This window comes from Ctenocephalides felis, unplaced genomic scaffold (assembly GCF_003426905.1).
Source record: "Ctenocephalides felis isolate EL2017-DRISC unplaced genomic scaffold, ASM342690v1 CF-g0.4_SCAFFOLD_01886, whole genome shotgun sequence".
In the NCBI taxonomy this organism is placed as follows: Eukaryota; Metazoa; Arthropoda; class Insecta; order Siphonaptera; family Pulicidae; genus Ctenocephalides; species Ctenocephalides felis.
In genome coordinates this window covers 150,616,086-150,642,986 of record NW_020538040.1, presented here as the reverse complement: position 1 = coordinate 150,642,986, position 26,901 = coordinate 150,616,086, and the positions used below count along the sequence as shown (strand labels likewise).

Here is a 26,901-nt window from a genome sequence, read left to right as displayed (position 1 = left end):
TTCGCGAGAGGAGACAATACAGCAATACAGGGAACTGAAAGCCGAAGCGCCGGACCAAGAAGCATTGAAGCAGAAATTTGAAAAGTTTTTTGGTTTGCATTTCAAAAGTTTTAAATTTCCTTGCAAAAAGTATGAGTTTTAAATAGCATTACGTACAAATTACAAATCAAAAATTTACTAGTGTACATATATACCCTTAGGTCCTTGAAATTGGATCGACTTCAGGTCTTCATTTCAAGACCATCCTATATCAGATAGTAATGATCTCATTTATTCATTATTTAAGATGAAGGCGCGTGACAATAATGTTTCTGAGTGTATTTAACATTGTTGTATTTATTTAATTAATTTTAATCTTGTTTGATGCAATTCATTCCAAAATAAACATTCCATGGTAAGACTTACATTATGTGCAATAAAGCGTTGGTTCGCATGCAATGCTGCAATTTTAAATATTTATTTTTATTGCTTCCATCAAGTTCTACATTTTGAATCAAGAACTCCTTATTTTACTATTTAGTTTTACTAATAGATAAACATTACACTAATAGATAAAAAACTTTTTTTTACATATTGTCAATCATTTATTTGTAATTGTACGAGTTTAATATGGTATATCCACTAGGTATGATAAACACAATATTTATTTCCTAAAACATCAGACCACTTTTATATACAACGGATTATATCTATGAGGATAATCTAACTTTTTATAAAGTGTATTAACTTTGCATAATCTAATTTTAGATTCTCTTCAATATGATCTCCTTTAATACTTTAATAGCTTGCATGCGCAAGTACTGATTCGGTGTTTTGAAAGTGTTTACCTTGATAATTGGATACTCATAGTATTAGTCTACTGTCATTAGCATCACCATATTTATAATCCACTTATAAATTAAAGTGGTGCAATAATCGTTTTAGGCATCATCGGATATTACAAACATTATTTGTAATTGTGAAAATCAATTAAGTCACGTAATTACTAGTTTGCTACCCTGCCGTTGACAACGTTCGTGGGTGGAATAACAATAAGTGCGTAATGTGTGTTTTTTGTCTATCTGAATTTTTGGTAAATATGATTATGAATTAATAATCGTTGATTGATTTATAGTAAAACAGCCAATGCGTCAAAATAGAATTAAATATTTATTTGATTATATACGTTTTGAGGCCGGGTGTGATGGCTCATCATTCGGCTAGAACAGTACATTATTTTATTACAAAACTAGTGGGGCGCGTGGCATCGTGCCTAAGGTAAATTGCTGGAACTTCCCGTACCAAAAATTATTTATTTTTAAACAGATTAACATTTTAGAAGAAAAATTACTCTGAAAAGATTAGATTTTTGAGAAACTATAAATTTTTGACAAAAATTTACTTTTTATTTGAAAAAAAAAGACTTTTTGAAGAAAAATTTATTTTGAAATAATTTGGAAATTCTGAACTTTTTTTCAAAGCAATGGTACTGCTTTAACTGCATAGAGACGAAATATCGAAGCGCGTAAGCGCCGCGTCGCTGTCTAACGGATAAACATTGGTACAGAACCCATAGGAATGTAAACAAAATTCATACTTATTATTAAAATCTCTATAAAATATCTGATAATTTGATGTGCATATGTCTAATGTTTATTTTTGACCGCCAAATGGCATTTTTTTTACTTTTCTTGTTAGACCTCCGAAACCCAGTTTTCAAGAGAACGGAGTGTCCGATTTGAATAATTCAAAAAAACATTTCACTTGTATTGACAAGATGAAGAATTGATCAAATTTTCATGAAGGCAGGTCTAGCGGTTTTGGAGATCTAATGAAAGAAGTAAAAAAAAATGCCATTCGGCGGTTAAAAATGATCATTAGACATATGCACATCAAATTATCAGATATTTTATAGAGATTTCAACAATAAGTATATTTTTTTTTTACATTTCTATGGGTTCCGTACCATAGAATGGTTCCGTACCATGCTTATGCGTTAAACGGCGGCGCGGCACTTGCGCTGTGACATTTCGTCTCTATGCAGTTCAAGCAGTACGATTGCTGTGAAAGAAAGTTCAGAATTTCCAAAATATGTCAAAATGAAGAAAACATTTTTTTTTTTCAAAAAAATTTTTAGTTTTCAAAAAAAAAAATTTCTTTCAAAAAAAATTTTCTTTCGAAAAAAAATTTTCTTTTTCAAATAAATTTTTTTTTTTCAAAAAAAAGTAATTTTTTGTCAAATTAATAGTTTCTCAAAAATCTAATTTTTTCGAAGTAATTTTTTTTTTAAATGTTAATCGTTTTTAAATGATTAATAATTTTTGATACGGGAAGTTGCAGCAATTTGCCTTAAGGCACGATGCCTTAATTACCTTAAGACAGAATTCCACTTACTGCTAGTTGTTAGTAGTTTTGTACGGCCACGTGCACGACCGTACGTCAACAGATCAGTATAGAATAGCGGCATAGACTGAAGAATTGATAGAGGCGATGACGTTGCTCAATATCTGACAAGAGACAACATACAACCGCGATCGTCGTCTACAAGGTATGCCAGTTCGCGAGTCTCCCAAGGCGTTGAGTTTGCGCTGTGACCCCGGACATGGCGCTGTACACATGCACTCTCCGTCTCGCTCTATCCCGAGCGGCTTCGTATCGTGCGTCTCCGCTGAAGCGACCGTCAACGGCTAATATGAAGGGGTCTACGTTGCGTGCGCCCCTTTCAGTGCCTAAAAAAATTTTCTTTCGAAAAAAATTTTCTTTTTCAAATAATTTTTTTTTAAAAAAAAGTAATTTTTTGTCAAATTAATAGTTTCTCAAAAATCTAATTTTTTCGAAGTAATTTTTTTTTTAAATGTTAATCGTTTTTAAATGATTAATATTTTTGATACGGGAAGTTGCAGCAATTTGCCTTAAGGCACGATGCCTTAATTACCTTAAGACAGAATTCCACTTACTGCTAGTTGTTAGTAGTTTTGTACGGCCACGTGCACGACCGTACGTCAACAGATCAGTATAGAATAGCGGCATAGACTGAAGAATTGATAGAGGCGATGACGTTGCTCAATATCTGACAAGAGACAACATACAACCGCGATCGTCGTCTACAAGGTATGCCAGTCTACGTTGCGTGCGCCCCTTTCAGTGCCTATCAGTAGCCGTGAAGCCGGGCCGGCGTGCGGTAGCCGCACGTCCCGATGTCCGTTTTGTCACATGTAACGTGTATTTACTCCGTGCGATCTAGTGTTTAGCGCGATTTGTGCAGTGATCTCTGTGGATGTGTCATATCCTAATTTCTTTTACTGTGTTCGAATACGTGTGTGTTTACCGGTGGCGGGTGGCGGCCGCATTTTTTTGCCTTGCCGCTTTCCCTACCGACCACCCTGATTGTGTGTGACTAGGTCGTAGCAACTAGTGGCTCAAGCGGTAACTATATCGATTCGACGCGATGCAAAGCAATGATAGGCACGATACTGATGTTATTGTGGTCGATGTTTCGTCGTCCGGCGACAATAAAATTTCAGGCGCCAAAATCGCCTCCGACACAATTGACGACGCCGAACGATATCGAAGATCCGTCAGCCTCTTGCTCCATAATGTCGACAAATACGACAGCTACGACCAATGCTTCATTAAGCAAAACACGTATGGACAGTACAGCATCATCGGCCACTTCTGTGGCCACCGCTACTTCTTCAGAAACAACGCTTTCCAAGGATACCAGAAGGTTTTGTTTATTGCGTCCAACTCGTTACCACGTGCACCGCGCGTCTAACGACCGGCTTCTTGACAGCGCTTTCAGCATATGAATTGTAATCAAAACATTTTATTTTTAAGAACTTTTTAGACAATTTATCAATCATGAACGTGAACTGACAACAGACTATAAAGAAGGACAAATACTATATGTTATGTCCAATATTGTTGATAGTCTGTTTGTTCAAGCGCTTCCTTATCCTTTTCCTTCGGGGACTTTCATATGCTTGTTAGAACATATTGACCCTTCACTAGAGAGAAGCCGCTCGTTAGGTGCATGACCATCGGAACGTAGAACACCCACCCTCTGAAATCATTCGTGGACCGCCTGTTTCCACGACAGATCGGATCAAAGCGCAAAACACAACTTATCAAGCAAAATTTTTGAGTCTAGCCTTGAGCGATATCGTCTGTGTGGCCAAACACATTCTGTTTGTGTAAGATGATGTTATTGTATTTTTATACATTATTTTTGCTCGGGTGGTGCTTTTCTGAAGCATTTACCTGTATTCGTCTTATCTAATTTGTTATAAATGAAGTATGTTTTTCTCCACACTGCAAATGAAAGATATATATATATATATATATATATATATATATATATATATATATATTTTTATGACGGTACAGTATAACATAATATTATTATATAACAAAAATGACGGACCTACACAGTTCTGTATATTGCGTCGGCCTGCGAAAGAGTTTACATGCCCAATCGACACAAAAAAACATTTTGATATTGTTCAAGAATTTGTTGAAAAACGCCTGTTACTACTTAACTTTGTTACAATTTTTAGCAAATTTTTCTTAATTAACCATAAAACTTTATTGTGTATTTTTGGAAATAGAATGAAATTATATATGTATACCATAAAACAATGTATGCTTTGTTTAGAATATATTCTATGCCTTTTTAGAAATTTTGTCTAACGTTCCTTGTTTGTTTTTTCTGGCACCGCCGAGCATATGAATTGATTTTCGCATATTCCCTTGCCGATGTTTTGATACCTTATAAATTCAATTTTACTCGGTAAAGGCCTTTTGCTTGTGCCTTTGCATTTATGTCAGAAACAATATTTCATAATTATGTATAAAAGTAAAGGAAAAACTCCGTAAAAGATACTTCAAAATATATAAAACAATCTTGATAATATATTGATATATACTTAGGATCTTGGTATTACCACGATTTTTGTTGTCGGTAGTTTTATTTTTACTAAAATACCGAAGAGTTTCTCGTGATAAATTGACTCATAAGACAAATGCCCGTTCTGCATAAAGGGCTCCCAATAAAACACCATCGTAGTAAATACCTTAATGTGTTTTTATATAGCAAAACAGTACAAGTGAATTATTGAGCTCGTTCCGAAATAACATTCTATAATGAATTATCGATTTTATTTTATATCGATTTAAAACTGTAATTATATATTTTTAATCGCAAAAAATCGAAAATGAAAATTTTCATATCTTTATGTTTCAAAGGTTTTTAAGCATTTGGCATAAGATAAAATGTGCGTGTGTTTGTATGTGCGGATACAATTTTCGTCGACGATTTCGAGAACACGGATCAATTAATTTGAATTATTCAAAGAACAATCGATTCCTATTGATGGGGAGACGTGCTGATTAGTTTTCAGCAAAGGCAGGTTCAGCCGTTCCGAAATACGGATCAAAAAGTGACAAAAATGATAATTCAATTTTTGAGAGAACTTAGTGTGCGATTTGAGTGATTCCAAAAACATTTTATTTGTATTGACGAAATGAAGAACTGAGCGAAACTGAGTGAAATTTTTGGAAAGGCAGATCTAGCGGTTCCGATAATCCAATGAAAAACGTGAATAATTATGTCATTTGGCGGACAAAAGTGATCTTTAGACATATGCACATAGGATATATCACATATTTTATAGATATTTTATTAATTGGAAAAAATTTTGTTTACTTTTCTTTGGTTTACGTACCCATGTTTATCTGTTATACTGCGACGCGGCGCCCACGCGCTTTGATATTTCGTTTCTACTCAGCTAACGCATTGCGATTGTTAAAAATGCATAAAAAATCAAATATTTCGAAAAGGTAATTTTTTTAAGAAATTTTAAAAATCTCAAAAATCGATTTTTTCCCGTTCTGGAAGAAAATTGAATCTTTAAAAATTTTAATTTTTAATACGGAAAGTTCCAGCAATTTGCCATGTATCACTAGTTGTATCAGTAACAGAGTCAGACTAACTATAGATATTAACTGCAGACAGACTGCAAGTAAACATTCATTGACTGTTGACATTGTATTTTATAAGACAGCTGGTTGAAATATTTGTTTTTGATTTCAATATCATGCATAGTACTCACTTAATCATATACATACTCAAACAAAATCTAAATTGAAGTAAAATAAATCTTAAATTGAGCATACAACTCTTCTATATAAATATAAAATACCCAATTATTATTCTTCGCGCGTTTTGGCACATTTTTAATATATATTCAGCACAAAATTAATTAGGGCGAGTCAGCAAGAAAATCGACAGAAAAAGTTAATTTGAAAATGAACAGAATAAATCTTAATGCTTAGCAAATGAATAAAGTAAAATATGTGGTTTATCACATAAATTTTGTTGGGAATAAATACTTTAAATTTTATTACTTAAATTATAACATATTTTCATAATGTTTTTCAAACATAACTCGTTGATGTTGTTATTCAATTTACTAGATTTTCTATGAATTTAAGTGGCTGTAAGCGCGCGTTCTAAATTCTGTAATAAGGAAACGTCACAATTTCTTGCAGCGTTTGATAACCTTTAACAGATGAGATCTATAATATAAATTGTTTTATGTGATCTATTATTAATTTTTAAGTGAGATTCAACGGTTTTATTGTATAACCTCTATAAATGCTTACACGTGGGAGGGGTAAAAAGGACCAACTGAACTTTTCTCTGGCAAAGGTGTAAACAATGAAAATAGTAAATAAAAAAGAAAATTAAGTTAAAAAATAAATTTTACGAGAGACAAATTAAATAAATAGTTGTTTCAACTGTGCTGATGAATATTTCTTACTAAATACCAGATCAAGGTTATATACAGTGTTATTTGTGTGAAAAATGTAGCCATGAAATTTATATTTTGTATTGGTTGAATAATGTAGCTAATATTTCGTAAAAACCTTTAAAAATTAAAAAGAAAACATCAGATCTGGCTTTCAATTTTAACCCCTCTATGGGGTAAAAAGGACCAAGTGACAAATTTTTGAAAAACAGCAAATGAGAACACATTTCTACAATGATGAATTAACTGGGAGTTTTATTGGTTTTCACAATATAATTGCTCAAAGTTAATTTGGACCTTTGTGCCCCGTCATACGCTTTATATAATATACGTACTTTGAGTAGTTTAGGACTCCATTCACTAAATCTCTATACTAAACAAAAACAACTTCATGTGATAAATTCATTAAAAAAAATATAATAAATAATGAGCATATAATCGAAAACTTTTCTACTTAATATCTATCTATATCCTGGTGCTTTCATTAAAATCTAGCCATATTATAAATACATTGTTTTTCCTACGCTTCATTAATATTCATGATATAAAATTCCAGAATGTGCACATCAATTCAAATTACTTCATAATAGTTTGAGCGTGATCGTCCTCTAACATTAATTTTAATCAGAATGCAATTGTTACCAAACAACCAGTCTGTAACAATATATATTTATTCAATAACATTAATAAAATTTCTTTTCAATTATATAGAATTACCAATTAGCATTACTTCAATGCAATATATTATCGTATTCCACGTGGTCCCGTATTATTTGTGTTAATTATGAACTTGCTGCCCGATCGCACATGTTAGAGAAATGTGATATATTTTGTTGTTGAACGTGTTAAACAATGATGATGCATTTTTTAAATCTTTATTAAAATTTAAATTTTATTTTATACGATTTATTTTTATCGTTTCTTCTATGTGTCTGTAAACCACATATTTATCTAGCTGAATTATTAGCCTAGTTATTAATAATTGATTCAAAATTTTCAAAAAAAAAAAAAAATAAATAAATAGTTTCAAGTTCGGTATTACTTCGGAATGTTATTTATGTTAACACGCGCATGTCTTATGTTTAAAATTTATTCGTGCTCAATATGTTTCTCATCTTGTTTTAAAAAAGTGGCCTAATTATCTTCATTTTTTTTATTTCCTCTATTTTTTTCTATCGAATGGTGAGCAAGTACAATTGGTTTGTCCTTGGTATCGTATGGTCTTTAGTCTTGCAACTCCAGGCTTCAGATTTTATTCTCGTCTCGGACAGCTTGGTATCAAGCAGCAGTGATATCAGTTTTTCCTTGAAAATATAGATCTGAATTTGGTTTCAAGTTTATAGTTTTTCGGTGCATTGCTGCAGTATGTATATGTTTATCACATAACTATTAGAAATATTTAATAACTTCACCACAAAGAGAATGGGCAACCACTGGGTTGCCTTCTAATCGACTAAGTACAATTGGTTTGTTGTTGGTATCGTGGCAAGATCTTTAGTCTTACAACCACAGGCTTCAAATTCTATTCTCGTTTCGGACAGCTTGGTATCAAGCAGCAGTGATATCAGATTTTTCCTGCTAATATAGATTTAAATATGGTTTCAAGTTTATAGTTTTTCGGGGCATTGTTGCAGTTTACGTATATCATATCACTATTAAAAATATTTGATAATTTCACCACAAAAAGAGTGGGCAACCACTAGGTTGCTTTCTAATCGAGTTAGTACAATTGGTTTGCATTTGGTATCATGGCAAGGTCTTTAATCTTGCAACCACAGACTCAAGATTTTATTCTCGTCTTGGACAGCTTGGTATCAAGCAGCAGTGATATCCGATTTTTCTTGAAAATATAGATCTAAATATGGTTTCAATTAATAGTTTTTCGGGGCATTGCTGCAGTATATGTTTATCACATAGCTAATAAACTATTTGATAATTTCACCACAAAAAGAGTGGGCAACTCTTGGGTTGCCTTCTAATAGAGTAAGTACAATTTGTTTGTTCTTGGTATGGTGGTAAGGTCTTTAGTCTTGGAACCAGAGGCTCCAGATCCTATTCTCGTTTCGGACAGCTTGTATCAAGCAGCAGTGATATCAGATTTTACTTGTAAATATAGGTCTAAATATGGTTTCAAGTTAATAGTCTTTCAGGGATTTGTTGCAGTTTACGTATATCAATCACTATTAGAAATATTTGATAATTTCACCACAAAAAGAGTGGGCAACCAATGGGTTGCTTTCTAATAATGCCATAAGGAATTTCATCACAACAGCTTATGGGACACTAAAAATAGTTCTAAGTGCTCTTAAAAAACACAAAATAATGAAATAATTTGGGAAAAATCCCAGAATCCTGCTATGATTTATAGTTCTGCTGCACTAATTCTAGTTAGTAAATAAAGGCGATGCCATTTATGAATTTATCTCACGTACGTTTTAATATGGAGCGCTGAATGCCGGACTTAATAATATAATAGCTAATAAAAAACACTCTCAGGCTTTTTTTGACCTTCGCTAAATAATACATAGAACACTCCATTCTATAAATACTCCTAATAATTAAATTATTTTTCAATATGCTTTTGAATTTGTGTGCGAGCGCTGTATATATTTCATCATCTAGAAAACATTCTTTCATAATCTTTTTTTGCTCTTAAGTTCATTTTTTGTGTTCCATCTCCCAACGAATTTACCGAACGACAAGGTCGTTTTATTTACGATATAAAAAAAACTCGAGTGTTCCAGTGTTTTTTCGTAATTTAATTTGATATAAGATGAAGTACGTTATTATCGATCGAGATAAAATCGATCAAGGAATTCGCTTTTGAACTTCTAAATGATCCATCATTTTTACAATGGAAAGGAAAACTTGTGATAAAAATCTAGTAGTTTGTTTGGAACACATTTGAAATATGTGTTTGCGGTTTTTATTACCTGTGTTGCGCGTTACGTGTATTTGGTCGTATTAGTCACGCCATACAACTTGTTTAATTTAAATACACTAATTAACTGGTAATTTGTAACTTTGGTTTGTTTATTTTGATATTTCTGGTATTAAATAATCTAGTCAACTAATAAATAATAATACTTTATCATGCATCCTAACCGGTCACTCCGATTGCAATTGCACAAGTATAATAACTTTATTAGACAATAATTTTAGTTAGAAAAATATTTATGGTGAAATATGCATAACTTGATCAGTGATATATAAAATTAAGTAAATACATATATAAATAAATCTGTGATACATTTGCATATTAGTACATAAAGCATATTCGTATATAGAGTTTGCAATACATTACATGCTGGGAATTGTATATGTTCATTCTACATATATGTACATACCTGCATAAGCTCCTATAAAACATTTTTGTAATTAAGGATTTTTTTTACTAAAAATTCTAACATCATTTTTATATTATATCCGCAATAAGATATCCAGCAATTCGATTCAGATATTTAATCATTATCACTGGTATTTCCTTAAATTAGTTCTTAGATCTTAAATTTGCAGTTAATCTATTTACGTTATTATATAATGATGATTGCTAATTTCTTTATAAAATAATTTATTTATTAATGCATAACGATATAATCAATATGTGACAAACTACAAATTTATTCCAAATGCCGGCAGATCATATTTCAAGAAAAACGAACGAAGACGAATATTAATGTAATTTATTAAATATACATTATTTGTACTTAATTATATTATTAAAAATATAATATTCCTAAAATTTCTTTTCCACATTTATCTGAATACTTTACGTTCGAGTAGTTTTATTGTACAAAAATAACTTGTGATCTTTTTAGTTATACCTAGATGAAAAATTTGTAAACTAATATAACCCGTAGGGGACTTGTGGGTACGGTTGTGCCAGGTCCCGGTAAGGGAGAAAGATGAAGTATGTTTTTTCGAACAAGTTTCCATTATTGCATTTTGTCAGCGTCCTACATTAACGTCATCCGTAAACCGAGTTGCTATAACCCGTAGGGGGCTTGTGGGTACGGTTGTGCCAGGTTCCGGTAAGGGAGAAAGATGAAGTATGTTTGTTCAAACAAGTTTCCATTATTGCATTTTGTCAGCGTCCGACATCATTAACATGATCTGTGAACCGAATTTTTTTTAAGTAAGTTTTTTCTCGATTTCTTTTAATAACTTTTATACATATAGATCACTTTCTTTGTTATTTTGTTGTGAGTTGAACATTAGTAGTTAATTACGAATAATTAATTTTCTATGTAACATGTATATGTTACATACATGTATTTCTTGTCCTTTTTGGTGAAATTTAAATAGATAAGGAAACATCTAACTTAACAAAGACAAAATACGAAACTATTTCACAAAACTAAACAAATTTCTTTGTTTACAAAACTATCTAATTGTTATATCATAATTATAAGCTTTTTTCTAAATGATTCTGTTGTGTTACATATTTCTGATAATATAAGTCGTTATAAACCATTTTGGTGTTTTTAGCTATTGTTTTTTAACCTATAATTAAGGCTGTCACAACCGTCCCTGGATATTGTACAATTTTATTTTATGACTAAATCCATCGTTTTTAAGGACAGTTTTTTGGTATTTCCTCGCTAACAAATGTTTAACTTGCCATTTAAATAGCTCACCGGTAAATTAATAAACTTATTGCTGATCAGAAAAAAGTGGCACAACTGTACCCAGTTTCCCTACTATATATAATGTTAAAAAATGTTTAGAAAAATGATTTTTTTATTAAATATGAAACTAAAGCACTAAGCTAAATTCTGCAATAAAATGTTAAACACATTTTCTACGTATATAAAGTTCCATATTAAACTTTTAATTTTACTTTTGCGTTTTCACATATGCTCGATCTGAACCGGCACGTATCTTGCGAACTATATTGTATTTCTAATGAAAACTTTTCATTACTGTTTGCTCGTATATCTAATGCTTTCGAAGCTTTCAAAGTTTTTAAAACGCTTTTTGCGATTTCATTTATTACTAGCATCTTTCTATATAATTGGATTACTTATTTGGTCTTTGAATTTCCCGTTGTTTTAGCTTTGAAGCGCCTTTATGTTTTGAGGGAGAATAATTCATTATTCATTCTTTGTTTTTGTATATTATTTGTCGCTATTTGCATTTACAAAGATTTAAGTAACAGCTTTCAGAATGATATATATTTTTAGTTTCGAGAGTTACTCACTTTGTTTTAATCTGATGTAAAACTTGTTGTTATATTAAACTGTTTGTTATGTAAGATACAAATTGGTCTGAACAACTTTAATCGAAGTAAGTTTGTTTAATCGAAGTCTGGCTTTGCTTTATTTGGAATGTTCGATTTTAGTAATCCATTATACTTATATACATATATTATATTCAGGCAAATCTATACACATGTGCAAGCAAATATCCAATAAAATATTGGATATTAAATAAAGTTCAATTGGATGATTTAAAATTTTCAGACGTTATTTGGGATGCTTAGATTTTTTACAAACATCTAAAATTACTAACTGATAATAATATTACTGACTACGGGAATTACACACTCTAATATTTATTATAATACAAACATTTGTGATTTAATATAATATTTATTGGCAAAGCTTAGCTTTTAGTTTAGCAATGATTTTCAGAATATCGTACCATGCACATGCAGATATGAATTTTGCATCAAACAACATATGCAAATATATATGCAGAAATCAATAACCATAAGTTATGTATAAAACAATATTAATAGCATATTTATGATCTTATTTTAGTTTGAATTTCTCTTCTGGTGGAATCCAGTTATGATCACGTGACAAATTACCATTTATATGTAGTTAAAGTACCCAAAACTTTGCTATTTGTTTTTCAATTTATCTAAAATTACATTTAACATTAATAAACTGTTGTTCAACGTAAGTTTATTCCTATCGTTTATAATCTTTTGAAATGTATACAGTCAACCCTCTTGTAACGTGATACTCTGGAAACGCGGTCTGATACTGCGTGGAGCTGGAATTGAAAAACCCTCGTACAACGCGGTACTCTTATAGCGCGTTGTTTTATTCAACAGCTCATAAGTTCCTTTTGCGCAATTTGTCAGTAACTGAAGCAATTAGATATTGCAAAAGGTTATATTATGAATTTCATCAATGATTATTTTATTTTCTATATTATGATTTTATAAGCATTTTAATTTATACCAAATCTATTAACGACATCGGTTTTAGTAGTGTCAGAACTTTTTCACATCACGTTAAGCTTTCAAAGACGTTTTTTTTAAACAACTGTTATTCTGATTAGTTTTTGTTTCATTTTTGTCTATATATTTTTTACATATTTTTATATAAGGTCTCTAATTCATTAAAACTATATTTTTTATCAAAACTATATTAAAAATCTAACCAATTTCATTACAACAAATAACACATATTGAACAAACAACTATCTGACTATGTTCAGTCAAGCTCCCAGCTATAGCTGATGATTATAATCATCATTGTAGAATTGTTTTTTCCAGTTTTTCAAAAATGCATCACCTTTCGGTACTTTTTACCGCATAGACGGGGTAAAATGAGACAGCCAGGAGGCAAACAGGTTCAATATCTTATTTTTAATTTAATTTAATTTAACCAATGGAAAATATAAATTTTATGGGTACATTTTTTACAGAGATAACACTGCATATAAACTAGATCTGGTATGTCGTCAGAAATATTCCTTAACCTTTATATGAACTCTACAATTCAATAAAAATAATTTATAGTTTATCCTGTTTTCTGTATTTGTTGGCCTTTGTATAAGGCTGTACGAATGATGCAACTTGTAGTTATAGCGCGGTTTCCATATAACGCGATATCCGGTTTTTATAGAACCGGTTTCCAAGTTTCTTATAACGCGCTTTCCATAGTACATGGTACGTATTCATTGCGTTATAGAACAGTTGTCTGTAAATTAATCGACAAAATGCCATAGATGGCTAATAAAATTTCATTTCAAGTATGTATCCCAAATAATTATTTGTTTCCAAATTTAAATTGGTTTCTGTTTCGATTTAATTATGATAGGCAATACCCAGTTATATATTATATACGATGTTAGACCCTTTTCGAAGTTGTGTGGTTTCAATTCGAGGCTTGGAAACACAGAAACCAAAAGACGCATCTGCTGGTTTCCGCCAATACTTAGTTGCTAATGAATTATATAAGGAAGGTTCTTATTTCATTATCTTTGTAGGATAGTGGTCAAACTATTAGGAAAAAAGTAAATTTGATCAATAAAAAAGCGCAATAAGGCGCCAATGGAATTAATTTAAAATGTAAAATAAATACTGTTTTTTTTTTTCAATTTTTCAATCTACTGCAATCAGGTGTTACAACATTTAGCTCTTTGCGAAATTTCTTGACTCTGGAGTCATCTACCTAGACCATCCTAGGTCTTTCTGGATTTCAATTTCCAAAGCCATTTTTAATTTTGTTCTAATTCTATTACATCAAATTACATAAATTTGTTAAAAAACTTCTTACGAATTCCCTAAACTGTAATTACTTATTTAGTGTTATACTCATAAATGGGGTTATTATTAATAATACATTATATTATACAAGTCACTTTGGATGGTATTTGTATTTAAGGCTATTATTTTTGTTATTTTACTTTGAAGTTCTGAACAAGTTTTTTTTCCATAAAATCATTCTTGTCCATTCAATCAAAATCCATTTAATAAAACTTAATAAGGACTTACATTAACTAGTTTTACGCGACGATCAGATCCGCCGTTTTTTTAATATTAGCAGAAATTTCAACATGTTTGGTGAGGATAACTCTGATTAATTAAGACTGTAAATTATTAATATTGCATTACCATACGATATGTGAATAAAACCACTATTTAGTTTGATTTATTTATATTCATACAATTATATCCCCTACCTTAGGATTAAAGAAAAGGCCCTGGCCAAATCTTCAACAATGTTTGTTAACGTTTTTGCTAAAAATCATGGAAGCCGTTCTAATGATATCAGTTGGGAATCGTCCTGATTATATATGAATTTGTCATAAGAAAGATCTAAATATTTGCATTTCTTGAAGGTATATGTTTTTGCCAAAAATCCGATTTTGGAAAAAAATCATTTCGAAAACTAACATTTGAGAATCGTGCTGATTAGTTTTTGGTAAAGATCGAGTGACCATTTTTTTGTAATTAATTTTTGAAAACACTGCTTTTTGTCGATATTAATGAACATTTGCTTAATGTAAGAGATAGTGATAAGGTTCATGGTGTAAACTCTACAGTCTAAACCAACATCCTATAATGTTTAAAGGATCACGAAAAATGGTTTAAAAATAAAAAAACTTAAGAGTTAAGATTAAAATTAAGAGTTGGAAAAATAGGCAAAACTTAAAACGTTTCTAATTTGCAATTTTTATTAGTTAAGTTGATAATTTACATATGTTAATGAAGTTAAAGTTAACGCACTTTAGCTTTGGCTACTTTAACAACTAATTTATTGGTAATTTTTTACCAAAGGATATGCTATGGAGCGATATTTTGCACTTATAAAGTAATTCAAAAAATTTTAAAAAATTATATAATTTTATCATTAATGGCATTAAAGGATTGATAATTATGTTTTATATTCATACCTTTTAAAGAAACATAAGAATAAATGCTTTGTGAGCGATATTTTGCACTTGTAAAGTCATTGATTTTTTTTTAAAAATTATATAATTTTATTATTAGTGACATAAAAGGACCAATAATTGTTTTATATTCATACCTTTTGAAGAAACATAAGAATAAATGCTTTGTTCATTTCATGTTTCGACAATTAACCGTACTCTTGCTCAACACGTGCATTATTCTTATGCAATATGTTTTTTCTTCGTACAGTTATAATTTGAATTAACCAGTTTTTTTAATTACATTTCCGTTATTCACAGTGCTATAAGCATTTCATATAAAGTGATCAGATTTCCAAATAAGATATTCTCATCTTCAGATATTGCTTTTTCCATGACTACCTTGAAATCGATTCCTAGCGATAAATTACAGGTGAAGCCACGAAGCTGTAACTTCAGAATATATTTCAGAATTATAGAATAGACACGTGCATATAAAGGTACATATGATCGAAGTTTGATAAATATTGTATGTTGCAGGGAATATCGAGTTTGCCAAATGACATAATATTTCCTTTGAAATAGAGAAATTTGTTTGTGTGTCACAAAAAGCATTATGTAGTTGAGGTAGCGGAGAAAATTTATGGTATGGGTAAAGATAAAATGTGGTGAAATATGATTTTAAATTCATTTATTAAGTACAGTATAAATACTTCTATATAAATTCAACTTCTGCAATCTTGTATATGAAGAGTTTCAATTGATTCCACTCTGTACTTTATTTGTATATTTCAAAATTAGACTCCCCGTGAATTAGTGGTTAGAGCTATGGGATTTTAATCAAAAGTTTCTAGTTTGATAGCCGCTTCCGACAGCCTGATGTCAAGTTATCTTTTGAAAATATAGATAGCAATATGCTCCCAAGTAAAAATCATAATTAATTTCTAACATTTTTCAATATGTCTCAAAAGGACAACTATTTGGATTGCCATCTATAAAAAAGCCATAGATGTTTAAGTAGTTAGCACAATAGCTAATAAGACTTGCTAAGTTATGTTTGCTGTTAAATTTATTTGAAAAATACGTTTTAAAATGTTGGTAGCTTCAGTCGGTAGAATGTTTTTATATTATAACTTTCTTATAAAAAATGTCCAAGCCAGTAAAATAATAATTCATATATGTGGAAAAATTGGTGCTTCATGGTGTAATGTTTAAGCTCACAGATTCCTGTAAATGCGGTTGTGAGTTCGCGCTGGACAACCCGATATCGTGCAGTAGCGATGTCCATTTTTAAATAAAAATATAGATTAATAATATGTTTTAAATTGAAAATTGTCTATTTTGGGACACGGCATTGAAAAATGGCAATGGGAAATCTCTCACACTATTCATTCCTGAATCGAGTTGGAGTTTAACTCGGATCATGGACCTGTCCTAGGGCAATACCACCCATTATTAATACAATAGATTTTTTTTTAAATTATCAAAATGAATTTTCAAACTTCATTTAAACTTTTTGTATTTGAACAGCAATCGCAACTACGGGTTTCTTAAGGTGCTGTGATTTGCATTTTTTAACCTGGTGCATATATTGCAGCAATGTGCCAAAATATTTTCACTTGATATCATATTTAGAGGCTTCAAAAAATCGCTTTTTTGATTAATTTTTAGGGAAGGAAATAAATATTTAATTGAAGCGCAACTTTAAAGTTTTATTGTTATATATTGCAACATTCTTCTCAGCGTACATGTGTTATTTGGCGGACAAAAATCAAAACATCTACATATTTTCAATAGTATAGAAACTAGCTGAACCACAAAAATCCAAAAAATGAGAAATTTGCCAATTTTTCGCAACTTGAAAAAAACATGTTTTTTGATACCAAACTTTAGATTGTTTAAAAAGTGAGCTAATTATAACTTTTATTAAGTTTTTTTTTATATTCAACTAAAATAGAATCTAATCCTGAATACAATGAATTTTGTTTTGTTTCGACAGGACGTTTAGTTTATTGCCTATTTTCCCGCCAATTAAAAAAAATCGAAAAAATTAAAAACCGAGAAATCGCGCGTCGAAGTTTTTGTTAGGCTCGTGTACATGTTTGACGCTTGCTCACTATTTCTTCTGTAATTCCGAAAATAATTTGAATTTGTTTCTGAAATATATATATATATATATATATATGTATATATATATATATATATATATATTCATATATAACATTACATGATTTTCCATATCTCGCATCTTCTATACTGGTGTATTGCACTCATGAACATTGCGAGATAAATATCAATAATGAGAAAACACACACATATATGTGTATATATATATATATATATATATATATATATATATATAATATGTATGTATGTATGTATGTATATCTGTGCACTAATGTACCCTGTACATGCTGCCAACGATTTAAGCACAGGAAACTAGAAACATTTCGACTGCAATGAGCGAATGCATTTAAGCAAAACAGCAACGTTACATTTGAAATGGATCGTAATTATATCATGACGAGTAATATGAACTGAGACATCATGCACACTTCCTTCAAAGTTTCACGCCTTCTCATCAACCAGCAAGCGTTTAATTAAAGTTACGAAGGTTATTGAAATGTTCACTGAAATTAATTATATTCACTTCTGTGTCTGGCAGCAAAAATCAGTGTCCAAAACATTCTATTTAATACATAGAAATCAATAGTAATGCTGACAGAAACTTGACCAAATTTCACTGTATACCACGTTGTACGGTTTTGTGTCCTTGTCGATAATGGAACTTTGCAATCTCAATGACTACTAGAATAGAACTAGATTTCATTTATTTTCTGGAACACCTTGTGGTGTAATGACTAGGGACGTGGGCTAGTATAAACTATTCTCGGGTTCGACCTCAATTTGAGCCAAGCTCGATATCAGGCAGCATATCACTTGAGGTTCTAAATATAATGTTAAGCAAAAATCATTTTTAGCCAACATTATTAGATATACATATCTGATATTTATATATGGTCTACCTATAATAATGAATAGCGGTTGACCACTGGGTTGCCTTCTTGAGAAAATTACTAGGTTGGAACGTTTGATTGCAAATACAGGTCATAAAACATGTGGTTCTGATCGCTGTTAAAAAATGTGTTGAGTACTTTTGTACTATACAAGTTCACATATTCCGTATTTACAATTTGTGATGTGTTATGCTACTGATAATAATTAGAGTTATTTTTAAATAAGTTATTTTTAGCAAAATAACATACGTGCATCATAAGTTATTTTATGAAATGTTTACTTCTACACTCATAACTACATATGAGTGTATAAATAAAACATACAATGCAATTTTTAATTACTACAACACTTCTTAATGCGATTTTTAATTATTTTCTTGTTCATTCTGGTTTTTTAAACTAACAAAAATTTTCATTATTTGTTGATGATAAATTTACATCTATTATCGCATTATTTGTATTTATTGTAGATTTCAAACGTGAATTACGTTTATAGACTGTTCATTAAGGTGGTATCACATTTTATTTCATGAAGGAAATAGATTTTCATTTAAACGAAAATAAAAACTAATCAAACAAAAATAAAACAATCAGTATGTTTTTCTTAAAATTATAAAGTTTTAATTATTTATAGATTTTTATTGAATTTATGGATAATTTTTATTGATATAATAGACAATCAATTAAGTGGCCGACTGTGCTATTTTACAATTTGCTAATAATGAAGAAGAGTAACAAATATTTTTTAGTCTCTGTACAACATTTAGCTACTTACATTATATTCATTTAAATTATTTTTTTATCTAATATTTTTCATTATATTGAATTTTACATACTGCTCTTTTTTACACGCTTTTTATGTTCTATTTTATTAAATGTTCTCCAGCAACTTTTTTAATTTTCTACGTTCAAATTTTATTACTATAATTTCACAGCAGAAAGCATATTCTGCCTAACTACAATGTAACTACTACTTCTAGTATAATACTACTACTACTAGTATTCTAGTTTAACACTTTTTATTATTCACAATCACTTTTTTACATAAAGTACCAAGACTAGAGATTAGTACATCTACATCCTACTCAACCATGTTGCCATTACGGCCATGCCCGCCATGATTGAAAAATATATCGAATTGAATTTTGTTTCGATTATAGCTTTTAGAACTCTGTCATTTTTAAACTGAATTTGTAGAATACAAACCTGTGAAAAAATCACAATAAAGCTGTATTTTAGTCAACGTGACAATTAGTATGAATCGGGCGACAACGCAATCAAGAGGCAAATGGTCACATTGTTAAATTTTTAACAAGATTATTTTTTTCATTATTAGTTTTTTTTTTTGGGAACTGTTGTTTAGTTTACATTACTTAAATATAATTCTTTAGTATACGTTATTTAATTATTTTATAGATATATTGTCATTTTCAAGTTAGATTCAACAGTTTTTTATGTGACCTAGAATAGCTTGCATTTGGTTGTGGTTAAAAGAACCACTTAAACTTTACATTGGTGAGGTTTAAACAATAAATACTAAATAGATACGGAAAATAAGTTAAAAACTCAATTTTATTAGAGATAAATTAAATCAGTGTGAATCTTCTGATGATGGATTCTTCTGACAAGGTTCCATACGAAAATTGTATCCAGTGTGATCTTTATAAAAATGTGCCCATAAAATATGTATATCAAACATAAGTTGTATTTATCTCACTTGTAATGATTGTAGTTCAATGAACAATAAGTCTGATTGTAATAAATTAAACAAAATTACCTACCAGAGTTAAATTCATAAAATAGTAAGACTTGATCAATTTTGTTGTTTATTTTGTTTAGAAATGCATATTTTGATTATGATTTTTAATTTCGTTGTTTAAGCAAATAATTAAACTGCATCGCATTGATTAAATGATGTAGCTATCATTCCATGAATCCTCTTTAATATTAAAAATAAAATGGTGGATCTTTTTGCCCTCTGGCTGTTTCTTTTAACCCCAAAGACCAGATAGAAACAGGTGACAAATTTTTTGAAAATAGCAAATCGAAACAGATTTCTACAATGAAGAATTAGCAGGAAATTATACTGAACATAGTCAAATTGTTATTTGTTTGATATGTGGTATTTGTTATGATGTAATTGGTTTTATTTCTTGAAATAGGTAACTAGTAAATATTCAAAAAGAAACTGATACATTGAATTGTTTTGTTCTTACTAATAAAGAGGAGCAACGTTCGGGTTCTTCTTGCAAGTAATTCAAGTTTTTCTTTTTTTAAATATTGGAAAATTGTTTATTCAATTTCTATTCAATAAAAAATATTTGCCCATATTTTCATGAGTAGTCACAGAAAAATGTTTTATAAATTCTATTTTACCTTTACCACACAAGTAAATATTCAAAAAGAAACTGAAACGTGCGGGTTCTCTTTATAAGTAATTCAAGTTTTTCTTTTTTTAAATATTGGAAAATTGTTCATTCGTTTTCTATTCAATAAAAAATATTTGCTCACATTTTCATGAGTAGTCACAGACAAATCCATGTTTTATAAATTCTTTTTTTCCTCTACCATGTGACGTTGCCTTTTGTAACGCACGGCACACGTTCGCCGCGCTGCAATATGATGTGCCTGGCAAAACAACGGAGGGAAACCCTTTTAATAAGAAATATTACGGTCGTTCTGTCGGCGATAAGATTTACACATTATTACATAAGTAGCAAGTAGCTGTGAGGTACACGGCACGTCGATATTTTTACATTTTCCCTACGTTTATTTTCACAAGAAAAAAACACACAATAAATGTCCCTAAGCAGGATATATAGTTGTAGATAACGTGCGGGCAAGGAATAAAACACTAAATCTCGCCAGTACCGGCCAAATTGACTGTTTTGAAGCTTTTGTAATATATACATATGTTGGCAGACATGGATATGTATTCAGTCAACCATCGGTTAACGCGGCAAGTGCATGGAAAAAATTTTGAAAATTTAAAAAAAATGTTTTAGGTATAACTTAGCGACAAATGAATGAGGTTTATTCATTTATTTGTACGCTAAATTACACCTAAAAAACATTTTTAAAATTTTTGAAAATTTTTCCATGCTTTCATACAAAACTTTGATTGAATTGCGCCTTATCTAAACGTTAATATTAAGAGCTAAAACTTTCAGAGAATTGTTTATCAATTTGGAACCATTTGAGCCCCTGGGAGCAAGGAAATTCGAAAATGACCATTTTAAGGACCACCCTAATATATATATATATATATATATATATATATATATATATATACAGTCACCCCTGTGTACTTTGTTAAAAAAGTATTTTTGTTAAAAAAAAACTAATTAACTTTCCGTAGGGCAAGTTATAGTAATCGCAAAAAAATCAAAAATGAAAATTTTTATATATCTTTACGTTTCAGAGGTTTCTGAATATTTTGGCATACCTTAGAAAAAATGGATGTATGTGTGTGTGTGTGTGTGTGTGTGTGTATGTATGTATGTATGTATGTATGTATGTATGTATGTACGTGTGTGTATGTATGTGCGGATACAAATTTTCGTCGACGATTTAGGGAACACGGATTAACCGATTTGAATAATTCAAAAAACATTCGATTCGTATTGATAAGGAGACGTGCTGATTAGTTTTTGGCGAAGGCAGGTCTAGCCGTTCCGAAGATACGGGGCAAAAAGTGCCGAAAACGGTAACTCAGTTTTTAAGAGAACGGAGCGTTCGATTTGAATAATTCAAAAAACATTTCACTTGTATTGACAAGATGAAGAATCGATAAAATTTTCATGATGGTAGGTCAAGCGATTTCGGAGATATGGAGGAAAAAGTAAAAAAATGAGCCATTTGGCGGTCAAAAATGATCATTAGACATATGCACATCAAATTATCAGATATTTTATAGAGATTTTAACAATCAGTGTACATTTTGTTAACATTCCTATAGGTTCCGTACCAATGCTTATGCGTTAGACAGCGACGCGGCGCTTACGCGCTTTATTATTTGTCCCTATGCAGTTAAAGCAGTACGATTGCTTTGAAAAAAAGTTCAGATCTTCCACAATATGTCAAAATAAAGAAAAAAAATTTTTTTTTCAAAAAAAAAAAATAAAAAAAAAATTTTTTTTTTTAAAAAAAAGTAATTTTTTGTCCAATTTATAGTTTCTCAAAAATCTTATTTATTTCAAAGTAAATTTTTTTCAAAAATGTTAATCGTTTTTAAAAAAATAATAATTTTTGGTACGGGAAGTTCCAGCAATTTGCCTTAAGGCACGATGCCTTAATTGCCTTAAGACAGAATTCCACTTACAGCTAGTTTTATATGTTTTTGAAATATTGATGATGGAGCTTTTTACCTACGGACCTTTAAGCCCCGTTCTATCCTACGTATAATCTTTAATACAATATGATTTTAATACTATCTTTGCTTTTCTAAAAATTGGTCAACTTAAGAAGGATTCTGATTTAATAATATGCCCCACGTTTATTATGCCTTAAGAATAAATATGAATAAAAATATAATTTTAAATACTGGATGGTTGACATTAAAATATGCTATTCTAGAAAGCATTTTCAAAGGCTTTATATTGCAACATCATGTTTGAGTAGTCATATGGAATTTTCTGTGACAGAAGACATGGGTAGACAGGTAGACACATTTTCTGTATGAAATTTTGCTCTCTTTTAGGGAAGATTTATGTTCCCGTGTATGCATAAGGAAACTTTCAAATATTTTGCACAAGTTACCGAAAAATTATTCATACAATTGTTAAGAAAAACTGTAACTGTATAAATTAATGTAATTAAATTAATAAACGTTTATAATATGGAACTAATACTTGATGGATTTTTGTGTAATACAAAGCAACTACTCTGAAACCATATCAAAATTCTTTTTTTTCTCTAAGACAAATAAATTTCCACAACATCTCATCAATTATTAAATCCACTCTGATGATTAAGTTAATAATTCTGTTCTACGCTGATTTTTTTTCTTTCCGAACCGGTTGAAGAAAATTTACAAAACATGAAATTTCAAAGTTAAATAAGGCATAATATTTGCATAAATTATAACTTCGTAAAGAATGCTTTTACACGAATAAAATCGATATCTATCGAGTAATGGAAAAAGTTTAATTAATCAAAATTAGGACGAGCTTGGAATTCTTTCTTCGTTTGCGGGTGAATGATTTTGCTTTTTTTTCAATGTCATGTACAATTTAATCAAATTAATGAAAGTAATATTAGTAATAATTAATACTGAATAATAAGTATGTTAATTATTTTAATACAAACAAATATTATGAAGGTATAATAATTGTGCAATTTTTTATTAACTTAATGATACGATAATACTAATTATATCTGTATTAAAAAGTATGTAGTTTATATATGTATATAATTATTCATATCAATTTGAGTTTCAATATAAATTATATAATGATTTGTATATATATGTATATATATATATATATATATATATATATGTAATTTTTTGTGTCGTGATATTCGCAATACCCCTTTGTTTAACCGATTTTCATGAAATTTTATAATCACGTTATTTTTCATGCCCCGGAGTTTGCCACTCTTAATTTTTTTTTTATTTTTTGGACCAATTTCTGTTAATATTTTTTTATAATTTATATATTTAAGAAACACATGCGGCTATAAATTTTTACCCTTCCTATTTCGTAATATACATTTTAGTAATCGAATAATGTTTCATCTCGCTTTGTCTTCGAATATTTTCAGGGAATTTCAAATAAGATTTCCTTGAACCTATGACGAAGTTTAAAATTAACTTCAAAAACAATTATTTTTTATTGAGCATTGTCCACCTAACAGGGTACTTGCAGCGGCTATCAATATGATCTTTAAACATTTATATGTGGCATGCTTTGCAGTGAGTAAACCATCCATATCCTTGTTGAAACTGTCTCTTTTACTTATTTCTTTACCAGATACTTTTTAAACCCTCTTGCTATTTACATTACTATTTACTGAACATAGAACATACAGAAAAAAATCGCTTATTTTCACAATCAGATTTTTTAGATTAAAAATATTTTAGAAATATTTTTTATAGTTAAATAACGTTTCTCAGGTTAGCTATTATTATTATCATTATATATATATATATATTAAATTATGGTTATAATCGACGTTAACAAGAAATTGCTCGATCCGCTCCTAGAGTGAAATGAAATTTCATAGTGAGATTAATATTACAGTAAAGTAGGGAAAATGCTTCAGATTAATATTACAGGTTACTGCAAAATGCAATATCTTTAGAACATATAGATATTAATTACATTTACGTCTGTTTGTTTAATGCCAGAGTGGATTTTTTGTCGTTTTTTTTCTATAATCAAGAACATTTCAGATTGATACTGACTTCGAAAAACGCGGGGTGCCGAGCAAATGTTGTGTCGTTAAATCTTAGCGACGAATGCGATATCAATCGATTATATGAAATTGATGCTTATTGTTTTTATTGGAAATTATGGGTAGATAAAATCAACATCAATATTCCGTGTTCGTAATCTATTACATTGGCATAAAGTACTCACAAGTGAATTTTTTTTATTACATAGTAATTCTTACTACATTTTTATGACTTCATTCTAGGTAATTGATTATCTGATAATCGGCATATATTTATGTATATATATGTATATATGTATGTATATATATATATATATATATATATATATATATATTATTTACATTACTAAATACTGAACATAGCATACATAGAAAAGAAATGTCGCCAATTACCGCCATAAAATTCCTACAAGTTATTCTGTTAATTGGTGATTAAATATAAAAAACGTTTTGTTTCAAAAATTCCATATGGAATTTATTCATACTATCTGTCGTCAGTGTTTCCAGTAATAATTTTTTGCTAACACACACTGATGCAAAAGTTATTTGATCGATCAAGTATCGATTACGAAATGCTTTTACTAATTATGAGTTACGATTTGTTAAATTGTTTTCGTGTTATTACTGGTTAAATAGGTTGCTTTTTATTGACAGTATTAATCAAAGTATTATGTGGCTTTGGTTAATTCTAGGATTTTATATTATTTTATTTTCATTAAATCTTTCGTTAAATGTATATGGATTTTCTCTGAAATATTTTTTTGTGGATCAGGCGAAACTTGAAACTTCTTCACTTGTCAGATTTTATTACTATATAATATAGAATAAAGCGGCGCTTGAAGGTCCGCGGGTAAAAAGGTCCACCACCGATATCTCAAAAACATTGTTAGATCCGTCTCAAAATTTCCAGCTTTTTTCCATAAATGTTGCCTATGGGAGAGACAGACTCCTAAAATCAAGAAAAATTGGAAAATTTTAAGTAAATTATATGGACACACATTATATTATATATAATATAATTATATATACACACGAATTATATATCATTTTATTCTTTATCTTTCGTCCGAACAAACCTTTTACGTAGCTCTTAGTGTTTACGTCGTAGGAAAGATATGTGTGCATATTTAGAAGTCTAAATACAAAATGCGGATATGTTTGAGCAATGATTCAAACTATCTAATAAATTTATTAAGAAACCATATAAAGTGTTGTGCTCCATCCAGCGACAGTGCCAACAATATGTAGGTTCTTCTGCTGCTAACCAAGCTGGTACCAAACTGTGAAGCAAATCAGTGAAACGGATGAAGACGTCTGATGTTTACATAGTTAGAATCGTCTTTAAATTCTTAGTTTTTCTTCTATATGTCGCAACTGGTTTGGCGACTCAGGGTTTTATTATCTGATATAGGGATTTTTTTCATTCATTTCTTAGTCCAAATTGTGATTGTTATTTCCGAAATCTATAATAAACGATAATTATTATTAATTTCCCGTAGAAAAAGTTATTATAATCGTCCAAAAATCGAAACTGATTTTTTTTACATATCTTCATGTTCCAGAGGTTTCTGAACATTTTGGCATACCTCAGAAAAAATGGATATGTGTGTGTATATATGGATACCATTTTTAATGTTTCATGAATATTTCATTACGGTATGAATAGTTCCAGCAATCTGCCTTAAACCACGATGCCATACACCACTAATCTAGTTTTTTTGTTCAAAAGGATTGTTTTCTGAATTATTTTTATTGTTCTTGGTCTCTTTGAATCTACGTCATATGTGACTATAAAACCCGCGAAATACGTCTCGACACATTAGCAGTACGATTAAAACAAAATCGTTTGCTGTTTGTAGAGCATTCCACTGTAAAAACAATCACACCGGCGTGGCTATTGCGTTTGTTCTAGTAGGAGATCTGATGCCAATTCGAGGGCAACATTTACCATTTATGATTGCATTTTTATTATGAGTAGTTTTCTGTTATAAATTTTATATATATATTTTTTTTTTTATATATATTTATTAACAGCAATCAAAAATTATAAATTTTTATAAGCTATTATGCTAAGTTTTACAAATAAACAT

At 29.9% G+C, this 26,901-nt stretch overlaps 1 protein-coding gene across 1 annotated transcript in view; it reads left to right on the top strand.

Moving 5' to 3' along the window:
• Nucleotides 1-3,593: 3,593 nt before the first annotated feature.
• Nucleotides 3,594-26,901, top strand: part of LOC113376054 (cAMP-specific 3',5'-cyclic phosphodiesterase, isoforms N/G-like) — a 167,960-nt gene continuing 144,652 nt past the window's right edge. Inside the window, exon 1 of the mRNA XM_026615985.1 lies at nucleotides 3,594-3,706. Coding sequence (XP_026471770.1) covers nucleotides 3,627-3,706 — 80 coding nt within the window. The 5' untranslated portion in view covers nucleotides 3,594-3,626. The remainder of the gene's footprint in view (nucleotides 3,707-26,901) is intronic.